This window comes from Brassica rapa, chromosome A01, assembly GCF_000309985.2.
Source record: "Brassica rapa cultivar Chiifu-401-42 chromosome A01, CAAS_Brap_v3.01, whole genome shotgun sequence".
In the NCBI taxonomy this organism is placed as follows: Eukaryota; Viridiplantae; Streptophyta; class Magnoliopsida; order Brassicales; family Brassicaceae; genus Brassica; species Brassica rapa.
Genome location: NC_024795.2, coordinates 7306675 through 7317771, shown reverse-complemented (window position 1 = coordinate 7317771; position 11097 = coordinate 7306675). Strand labels below are relative to the sequence as shown.

The 11097-nt window shown below is 37.3% G+C and overlaps 1 protein-coding gene, 1 long non-coding RNA gene and 1 pseudogene across 2 annotated transcripts; 2 read left to right on the top strand and 1 right to left on the bottom strand.

Moving 5' to 3' along the window:
• Positions 1-24: 24 nt before the first annotated feature.
• On the top strand, positions 25-2834 carry LOC103860909 (cysteine-rich receptor-like protein kinase 24). The gene is made up of 8 exons (XM_033288007.1): positions 25-823; positions 982-1101; positions 1182-1244; positions 1331-1452; positions 1525-1738; positions 1834-2071; positions 2156-2309; positions 2408-2834. Exons 1-8 carry the CDS (start codon positions 85-87, stop codon positions 2738-2740), a joined length of 1983 nt encoding a protein of 660 aa, XP_033143898.1. The 5' UTR covers positions 25-84; the 3' UTR covers positions 2741-2834.
• Positions 2835-4068: 1234 nt separating this feature from the next.
• Positions 4069-6858, top strand: LOC103860917 (annotated as a pseudogene).
• LOC117133013 lies at positions 6513-6930 on the bottom strand. Its single transcript, XR_004456827.1, has 2 exons — positions 6849-6930; positions 6513-6717 (listed from the first exon to the last, which is right to left on the bottom strand). It is a non-coding gene; the product is annotated as an uncharacterized LOC117133013 (long non-coding RNA).
• Between the last annotated feature and the right edge of the window lie 4167 nt (positions 6931-11097).

Genomic DNA, 11097 nt, shown 5'->3' with positions numbered 1-11097 from the left:
GCCTGAAAAATTATATCATTCAAGACTCGAGGTTTTTAATTTAAGACATTCAAACACACAGTTATATTGAAAAATAAAAACAAAATGATCAACTTATTAGTATCCTTCTGGTTTGTGCTCATAAGCTCTGTCTACGCAAATACTTGCTTTAACAGATCTGGTTTCTTCGCATCGAATGGTGCTTACGATTTAAACCGACAAGCCATGCTCTCTTCCCTTCCTTCTAACGTCACAGCTAATGATGACTTCTATACCACGTCGATGGGACAAGATCCCAACAGAGTGTACGGTCTAGGGATGTGTTTCCCAGGTACTGAAGCACGATCTTGTTCTGATTGTATCATGGCTGCGTCTAATGGGTTGGTAAAGAACTGTACCAACCATATAGATGCTATAGACTGGAGGATGTATGGAACTACACTTTGTCTTGTGCACTACTCAAACCGCTCGTTTTACGGATCGCTCGATATGGAAATTATACGGAGTGATAATTATACTAGAGATTTTCAGGCTAACATGACGGATCTAGAGATTACATGGGAGGCTTTGATGATTGGTTTGATAGATCAAGCTTCCTCTTTGTACTACGCAGCCAGAACGCAGAAGCTTGAGTCGTCTATCTCCCACGTTTACGGTGTTGTGCAGTGCAGTAGAGACATATCTCTTGAAAACTGCACTCGTTGTCTTCAAGAGAACGTGATTGAGTATAGGTCTTGTTGCCGCGGGACACAAGGAGGCATTTTTTCTAGGCCGAGCTGTTTCATTCGGTGGGAGGTTTATCCGTTCTTGGCACTTCTCGATAATATGTCTCCTCTTGAGAAAGGTAAGATCATGTATCATAATCTTTGTTGTTCCTAGGTTAAACAAAACATGTTTGAAGTTTTTTTTTCTGTTCTGTTCTTGTTGGTTTTTAATTTTTATTCTGCTCTACTCATGTTAGTTTCCCTTAATCCCAATCAATGGTGATGTGGGTTCGTGCAGATGGCAAAGGTGTTTCTACAGGAACTATTGTGGCAATTGTCATTATTCCTATCTTGTTGCTTGCTCTAGGATTTGCTATTTGGAAGAGGAGAAAATCGCATAAAGCATTTACAACTGCAAGTGAGTGTCCGCATATTTTTTTGGTACAGAGACAGATCCAAACATAAGTAGTTTCTTTAATATTTATATGTTCTTCTCAGACGGTTATTTCTCTGCTGCAAAGAGATTAAAGAAGACTTATGATACTGAACTGCAAGATAACGGTAAAGAGATACGAATTTGATATAGAAATGTAATGACCCTAGGAAACTCTCCAGTGATGTAATACTATGTTAAATTCGTTATGCAGCTGGGGATGATATTTCAACTTCAGGTTCACTTCAATTCGATCTTAAAGCTATCGAAGCTGCAACAAGTAATTTTCACAACATTAACAAGCTTGGTCATGGTGGATTTGGTGAAGTTTACAAGGTATAGTGTTTGTGCTAGAAACTTGACGAGAAAGTAAAAAAAATATACTCTGATAAATTATGAGACGTGCAGGGAACGTTTCCGAATGGAACAGAGATTGCTGTGAAGAGACTATCTAAAACTTCAGGACAAGGTGAAAGAGAATTCAAGAACGAGGTGCTTCTTGTAGCTAAACTTCAACATAGAAATCTTGTTAGGCTTCTTGGGTTTTGTGTCCAAGGAGAGGAAAGGATATTAGTCTACGAGTTTTTGCCCAACAAGAGTCTTAACTACTTCCTATTTGGTGGTAAGTAAAATAAGAACAAATGATAGGCTTATTATTCTCTGAAACCTTAATTCCTAATCTCATCATAGTCTAATGGGTCAATGAGGCATGTGTAGACTCAACAAAGAGGAGCCAATTGGATTGGACAAGACGATACAAGATCATTGGAGGGATCACTCGAGGGATTTTGTATCTTCATCAAGATTCGCGGCTGACAATCATACACCGTGATCTAAAAGCCAGCAATATTTTATTAGATGCAGATATGAACCCGAAAATTGCGGATTTTGGTATGGCTAGGAATTTCAGAATGGACCAAACGGAAGATAACACAGGAAGAGTAGTTGGGACATTGTAAGTATTTGCCGTTTTAATTATTATCTGTCTCTCTTTATTGTTGTTGATAAAACAGAAAGTTATGTGACATGTATTTTGCAGCGGTTACATGCCGCCCGAATATGTAGCGAATGGGCAGTTCTCAACGAAGTCAGATGTGTATAGTTTTGGAGTATTGATTCTGGAGATTATTGGTGGCAAAAAGAATAGTAGCTTCCACGAGATAGATGGTTCAACAGGCAACCTTGTGACATATGTTAGTAAATTTCCACACTATCTCAGAATTTGCTACTTCATTTATAGTAATGATTATTGTTGCTCTGAACACTAGTTTCTTGGAAAATGAATAAACAGGTATGGAGGCTTTGGAACAATGATTCATTGTTGGAACTTGTAGATCCGGTCATAGGAGATAACTATGATAAATATGAAGTCATCAGATGCGTTCATATTGGGTTATTATGTGTTCAAGAAAATCCAACAGATCGTCCAAGCATGTTCACAATATTTCAGATGCTCACTAATACCTCAATTACACTGCCTGCGCCCCAACCTCCTGGATTTTTCTTCAGAGTCAGAGCAGAGAATATCCCATTAGCTGAGAGCTCTCAGCCAGGTCCGTCCACTAGCATGTCCATTGCTTGTTCTGTAAATGATGCAACGATCACGTGTGTTAGTCCTCGTTGAAAGCCAGCCTATTGTTTAATATATATAGATATATACATTCTTTCATAAACGAGTATTAATAATGAAACCTAGTGAAGTAACTTGGCTGAGAATCCATGCACCTGTTTTGTAACCTAGTGACGTCAGGTATCAAGACTGCCATCATCCACAGCCAAACATCTATCTTATCAGTCATTTATCATTGCACTGAAACAGAAAATCGATCTCCCTTACAAAATTCAAATGTCTCATTTGTAAAACAAGACAGAAGTTTGCTATAAAAAGGGAAGCAATTTCTCTCCCAATAGATCTGGTGGTTGTATAACCCCGAAAGTGTACATGTACAAAAACTGTAAAATTGTTTTTCCTTCCAAAGCTATAAATCGTATTTTTCTATTAGCAAAATCATATGTTCCTACCAAAACAAAACAATATATTTTTCCCCACTGAAATAGCAAAATTAATTTTTTTCATCAAAACCATGAAATAACTTTTTCCGGTCAAAACAATAAAATCATACTTTTCCTTCAAAACTATAAAATCGCTTATTCTCACATCAAAATACAAATGAACAACATCCAAATAGACTATCTAAATAAGACATCTAAATGGAGCACCTTCCAGTTGTAACAACCTTTTATTCATTCCCATCATTGTTTGTATATTCCCAAGTACATATTAACTTTTTAATAGTTCTAATACTTTTTTTTCTTTTTCTTTTTAGGGCATCTCGAATCCTACTCTATTTTTCCTTCCAAAATAAAGTAAAAGTGAAAATAGAGTAAAGATTTCTCTAACCCAACTTCAAATCTCACTCCATAATAGAGTTTATTCCATAAATGGAATAATCTATTTTTTTGTTTGTTCATCGTTCCATTATGGAGTGGGAAATGGAATAGTAGAGTTGAAGCATTTTTACTCAATTTTTATTTTTATTTCATTCTAAGAGAAAAAAATAAAAGTATGCATCCTTATGTAGATGTGAATGCCTCCGTTGTAAAACAAGACCCCATTTTGCAATAAAAAGGGCCGCAATTTCTCTCCCAAGATATCGAATACTTGGGAAGGGGCAATCGATCTGGTGGTTGTAAAACCCTAAAGTATACGTGTACAGATTAAAATAGTCGAGTCTTCTTCACCGAGAAGTCTAGGCGAATGTCTCTTCCCATGCTTTGACGAAACATACAATAAGAGTTAGGTCAAGGTTACATCAGAGCCATCGACTGTTCACCAAAAGTCCGCTTGGGAAAATTCAATGACGATTTGTCAAATTTGTAGACCACGGAGAGATTGAAAATAAAGTTGAAAATCCAAGCTTGAAAAAATTATATCTCTCAAGACTCGAGGTTTTCATTTTAAGACATTCAAACACAATTATAGGAAAGAACAAAATGATCAGCTTATTAGTATCCTTCTGGTTTGTGCTCATAAGCACTGCCTACGCAAATACTTGCCTTAACAGATCTGGTTTCTTCGCACCCGATGGTACTTACGACTTAAACCGCCGAGTCATGCTCTCTACCCTTCCTTCTAACGTCACAGCTAATGATGGCTTCTATACCACGTCGACGGGACAAGATCCCAACAGAGTATACGGTTTAGGGATGTGTGTCCCAGGTATTGAAGCAGGATCTTGTTCTGATTGTATCATGGCTGCCTCTAATGGGTTGGTACAGAATTGTACTACTCAGACAGAAGCTATAGACTGGAGGATGTATAGAAATACACTTTGTCTTGTACGCTACTCAAACCGCTCGTTTTACGGATCGCTCGATATGGAAATTATACGACATGACTACAATACCAGAGATTATCAACCTAACGGGACGGACTTCGATATGACATGGGAAGCTTTGATGGTTGGTGTTAGAAGATGTTTCTTCTACGAACTACGCAGCTGGAAGAGTAACGCTTGAGTCTTCCAACACCAACATCTACGGTTTTATGCAATGCAGTAGAGACATATCTCCTCAAAACTGCACCCGGTGTCTACAACAAAATGTGATTGATTATAGGTCATGTTGCCGTGGGAGACAAGGAGGTACTGTTTCGAGACCGAGCTGTTTCCTTCGATGGGAGATTTTTGCCTTCTTGGGACTTCCCGAGAACATTCCTCCTCCTGAAAGGGGTAAGACCATGTTTTATAATCTTTGTTGTTATCAGGTCATATGATTGTTTTAGCCCATATCTAACCATGTCTGAAGTTTTTTTTCTCTGTTATGTTATGTTCTTTTTTTTTCTGTGTTAGTTCTTATTCTGTGATTTGGGTTCGTGCAGATGAGAAAAGTATTTCTACGGGAACTATTGTGGCAATTGTAATTGTTCCTATCATATTGCTTGCTCTAGGATTTGGAATTTGGAGGAAGAGAAAATCGTATAAAGCATTTACAACTGAAAGCGAGTTTCCTTGTGTTTTTGTACAAAGACAGATTTTCAAAACACAAGTAGATTCAATACGTTTTTAACTCTTTCTATGTTCTTGTCAGACGGTTATTTCTCTGCTGCAAAGAGATTAACAAAGACTTACAATACTGCACCGCCAGATAATGGTAAAGAGATACGAAGTTGATATAGAAATATAGTGACCCTTGGAAACTCTCCAGTTATGTGTAAATGCTTTTCTTTTTTTTTGCAGCTGGGGATGATATTTCAACTTCAGGTTCACTTCAATTCGATTTTAAAGCTATCGAAGCCGCAACAAGTAATTTTCATAATACAAACAAGCTTGGTCATGGTGGATTTGGTGAAGTTTACAAGGTATAGTGTTTGTGCTAGAAACTTGATGAGAACGCAAATACATATATTCTGATAAATTATGTGACGTGCAGGGAACCTTTCCGAATGGAACAGAGATTGCTGTGAAGAGACTATCTAAAACTTCAGGACAAGGTGAAAGAGAATTCAAGAACGAGGTGCTTCTTGTAGCTAAACTCCAACATAGAAATCTTGTTAGGCTTCTTGGATTTTGTGTCCAAGGAGAAGAAAAGATATTAGTCTACGAGTTTTTGCCCAACAAGAGTCTTAACTACTTCCTCTTTGGTGGTAAGGAAAAAAAAATATGATAGGGTATTTATTCTCTGAAACCTTAGTTCTTAATTGATCTTATCTTAGTCCTAATATATAAGACCTGTGCAGACTCAACAAAGAGGATCCAATTGGATTGGACAAGACGATACAAGATCATCGGAGGGGTTACTCGAGGGATTTTGTATCTTCATCAAGATTCGCGGCTGACAATCATACACCGTGATCTCAAAGCCAGCAATATTCTATTAGATGTGGATATGAACCCGAAAATTGCGGATTTTGGTATGGCTAGGAATTTCAGAATGGACCAAACGGAAGATAACACAGGAAGAGTAGTTGGAACATTGTAAGTACTTGTCCTTTTAGTTATAATATGCATTTTCTATTGCTGCTGATAAAACATAAAGTTATATACTATGTATTTTTGCAGCCGTTACATGCCACCCGAATATGTAGCGAATGGGCAATTCTCAACAAAGTCAGATGTGTATAGTTTTGGAGTATTGATTCTGGAGATTATTGGTGGAAAAAAGAATAGTAGCTTCCACGAGATAGATGGTTCAACAGGCAACTTGGTTACATATGTTAGTAAATTTCCACACTATGTCACTGTTTGCTACTTCATTTATAGTAATAATTATTGCTCTGAACACTAGTTTCCTGGAAAACGAATAAACAGGTATGGAGGCTTTGGAACAATGATTCATTGTTCGAACTCGTAGATCCGATCATAGGAGATTACTATGATAAGTACGAAGTCATCAGATGCGTCCATATTGGGTTATTATGCGTTCAAGAAAATCCAACAGATCGTCCAAGCATGTTCACAATATTTCAGATGCTCACTAATACTTCAATTACACTGCCTGTGCCCCAACCTCCTGGATTTTTCTTCAGAGTCAGAGCAGAGAATATCCCATTAGCTGAGAGCTTTCAGCCAGATCCGTCCACTAGCATCTCCGTTGCTTGTTCTGTAAATGATGTATCAATCACGGGTGTTAGTCCTCGTTGATGGGCAGGCTAATGTTTAATATATACATATTCTTTCAAACCGAGTATATAATGTAACCTAGTGAAGTAACTTGGCTGAGAGTACATGCACCTGTTTTGCCGCCACTACCATCCATTTCATAGTGACTGCTGTTCTTTTTGCCACTTATGGTCTCAAGAACTAAGAAACCAAAACTATACACATATGATTTCATGGCGAATTGACCATACATCACATACTATGGAGACATATTGTAACCACTGCCACAATACTTGAAACGTTAAATTAGTAAAAACATATTATTACTGTCTACATAGGCATAAAATGAAACAGAAAAGTTTACTAGGTTCCTACTATTATTTTCGTATTGTCTTTCGTTTGGTTCACTCCAGCAATTCTCGTCATTCCAGAGTCTGCAACTTTCAGATTCATATCAGCGTCCCGTAAGAGATTACCAGCTTTGAAATCATGGATGATTGTGAGTCGTGAATCTTTATGAAGATATAAAATGCCTCTAGCAATTCTTTTAATGATCTTGTACCATATTTTCTAGTCCAGCTGGTTTTGCATCGTATATATATTTTAAATGGCATGGAATCTGAAAATGATATCTTAGGCTAGGTGTTGAACTCAACTAACCAAAAAGGAAGTAATCAAGGCTTTTGTTGGACACCAACTCATAGACAAGGATCTTCTCTTCTCCTTCCAAACAAAAACCAAGCATCCTTACCAAATTTCTATGCTGAAGCTTTGCCACAACAACAACTTCATTCTCTAACTCTCTTTCACCTTGTCCTGATGTCTTCCATAGCCACTTCACCGCAACTTGTATTCCACTATGAAATGTACTCTACAATTGAGTAAGTTGTTTTATAAAGAATCAGTCAGTTTGGGAATTATCGGTAAGATTAATAAAGAAGTTCATAAATGTAGCTCCGTGAAAACCTACATCTGCAATACCAGAATTTTTTTCTTCACTTTTTATGGATTTTGTCAAACAATTCTAGGGTTCACGTTCTTAAACGCTTGCTCTCTCAAAGTGAAGTTCCAGGTTTTATCAAATTCTTTGTTTTCTCCACACTCCTTGATGCATAAGGGGTTTTAATAAAGTCATATAGTGAACATGAATTATTATATGTTGATGTTCTTTGTAAAGGTTTTGTATAACTCTGTTCTTGTCGGTATATCATATGGTTTGGTTAGAAATCAAATAGAGCAGAACTCTATAAATTAATAATGTTGGGATATTAAAATTTTATTAATTTATAGATAATTTACAAAAATTTCTTATTTAAGATATATTTATTTTAAGATAAGAAAAATATTTTTTTTTTAAATTTGACATTTATGTTAAATTTATTATATTATATGGTGTATATAATATGTGGTTTTAGATATAATATTACTAAATCTCATCAAAATAATATTAAGTGTTAAGAAAATATAATGATAATTTTATTATAAATATAAAGCAAACAATATAATAGGTTCTTACTTATATAAAATATATACATATAAATTATTAATTTATAATTTTAATAGAACCATGTATTTATATAAAATTTTCTAAAAAAAATATTATTTTATTATTTTATCGATTTGTATTTTGAATCGGTTCAAATTGAAACCGATAAAATTTATTAAATTATAAAGATTATTAATTTATCAAAAATTAATTTAGAGAGGTTTTACAGTATTGATGAAACAGTGAGATTACATGAAAGAGTGAGATTACCCCCACGATGGCTACTTAATTCAACTGGACCGATTACTGTGTAACCAAAATTAATTAATCCTAATTTAAGAATTGGGTTAAGTCAAGGTCGTTGACCAAACAAAAAATAGTAAGACTTAGACCATCTCCATCAGTGGGGATGGTGATTTGGAGTGCTTAACAAAAAGAAATTAATATTTGAATGTGTTAAATTTATATATGTTAATTTAATTACTTTAAATAAATATTTGCAAATGAAAACAAAACATTTGACACTTATCTTTAAGTACCGGTTCCGAAAACAGAATTTAGAGAAGCTCACCTAATCTACCGATGGAAATGGGCTTAGGTCACGGTGACATCAGAACAATCTACTGTTCATAAACAGTCCACTTGAGAAAATTCAATGACGATTTGTCAAATGAGTCGACCACAAAGAGATTGAAAACAAAGTTGAAAGTCAGCTTCCGAAAAATTATATCTTTCAAGACTCGAGGCCTTTATTTTAAGACATTCAAACATATTATACGAACAAAAAATCAAAATGGTGAACTTATTAGTATCCTTCTTGTGTGTACTCATAAGCTCTGTCTCCGCAGATAATTGCCGTAACAGCTCTGGCTTCTTCGCACCCGATGGTACTTACGACTTAAACCGACGAGTCATGCTCACTACCCTTCCTTCTAACGTCACAGCTAATGATGGCTTCTATACGACGTCGGCTACAGGGCAAGATCCGAACAGAGTATACGGTTTAGGGATGTGTGTCCCAGGTACTGATGCACGATCTTGTTCTGATTGTATCATGGCGGCCTCTAATGGGTTGGTACAGAATTGTACTACTCAGACAGAAGCTATAGACTGGAGGATGCATAGCAATACACTGTGTCTTGTACGCTACTCAAACCGCTCGTTTTACGGATCGCTCGATATGCAAATTTTACGCTATGAGTACAATACAAGAGATATTCAACCTAACGTGACGGACTTTGACATGACATGGGAGGCGTTGATGATTGGTTTAATACAAGATGTTCATGTTTCGTACTACGCTGCTGGAACACAAACGGTTGAGTCTACCAACACCAACCTTTACAGTTTTGTGCAATGCAGTAGAGACTTATCTCTTCAAAACTGCACCCGGTGTCTACAACAGAACGTGATTTATTATAGATCATATTGCTCTGGGAGCCAGGGAGGCATTGTTTCGAGGCCGAGTTGTTTCGTTCGATGGGAGATTGATACGTTCTTGGGACTTTTCGATAACAGTCCTCCTCGTGAAAAGGGTAAGATCATGTTTTATAATCTTTGTTGTTATTAGGTCATATGATTATTCTCATATCTACCCATGTTTGAATTTCCTTTTCTTTTTCTTTTTGTTCTGTTCTTGTTAGTTTTTTTCTGCTATATTTTTGTTAGTTCCCTTAATCGCAACTGAACCAGTGGTGATTTGAGATCGTGCAGATAAGAAAATTGTTTCTACAAGAACTATTGTGACTTTGTGTGTGAATCCTCTCTTGCTTGCAAAAACAAGACGCGCCCCTCTTTCGGCGACCTAGAGAGCGAAAACAAAAATCTCGATCCCAAACTCGACGGCTCAGCCGTCTCCGTCTTCACCTTCCGGTGACTCATCGAGTAACAGCCGGTGGGATCCTCTCCTGTTCTCTCCTTTTTCTTTTCCACTGAGCCCTTTCGTCATGGTCGAGACTGTGGTTCAGTCTGAACACGAGGATGTTGGCGGCGGCGATATTGACGTCGACACTGCCAAGGAGGCGCAAACTCAAATCGACAGACCCGACTCCGAAAGTTCTCCAACTCTAGATACCGACATGGCCGTTACTTCATCCCCGACCCAGCAGAATGAACTAGAATCCCCGACACTCCAAGCCTCTTCAGATGTTTCGTTGCAACCTCCTGCAGATTTACACCCGCTGACTGGTTCTCCTGCTGCTCCTCTTGGAGCCTGGGCCAAACCATTAGCTTGGGTTAGGAAATCAATTGCTCAGTTCGACGTGCCTCCAGAACCAGTCAATTGGCCTGCTCTGTCATCAAAGCCTGTGGGAAAACAGGTCTATAGTAATGAGAATGCGGGGAATACTTCAACCAATGCTATACCGCCACCTACTAAAGCAATTCCAACTGATAAAAAACGCTTTCCTTGGACTGCTCGTTTGAATCCGAAGTCAAGAAACCTTCATCGAGTGACTATCCCAGAGTACATGGAAGATGGTACCCCGAAGGTAACAATTCCAAATCATGTACTTCTTAATGGGTTGCAAAATCAGAAAGAGTATGTGGTTGGTCAGTTCACTCGCTGTCTAGTACCATCTGGTGGGTTGGTTCATGCGGTTTTAAATAAGATTTGGGGTAGAAAATGCTACATCTTTGTCAAGAAGATAAGTGATTCTTCCTATATCTTCCACATTCCGGATGAAAATACACGGAAATGGGTTCTGGAGCGTGGTCTGTGGCATGTTGATGACTGCTTAATGTTTGTAGCGGCATGGAATTCTAATGAATCTTTATCTCTTCCAGAAATCACCTCCATTCCTCTGTGGGTAACACTTAAAAACATTCCTGCTCAGCTATATTCTATCTTTGCATTAGAGTGGATTGCTTCAGGTTTAGGAGAACCGATGTTGTCTC

What these genes read in the sequence shown, in the direction of transcription:
- LOC103860909 (XM_033288007.1), top strand. Translation starts at nt 85, where the DNA reads ATGATCAACTTATTAGTATCCTTCTGGTTTGTGCTCATAAGCTCTGTC. An exon ending in GATTTGGTGAAGTTTACAAG is followed by an intron (nt 1,453 to 1,524) that starts GTATAGTGTTTG and finishes TGAGACGTGCAG; the next exon opens with GGAACGTTTCCGAATGGAAC. An exon ending in CAGGCAACCTTGTGACATAT is followed by an intron (nt 2,310 to 2,407) that starts GTTAGTAAATTT and finishes ATGAATAAACAG; the next exon opens with GTATGGAGGCTTTGGAACAA.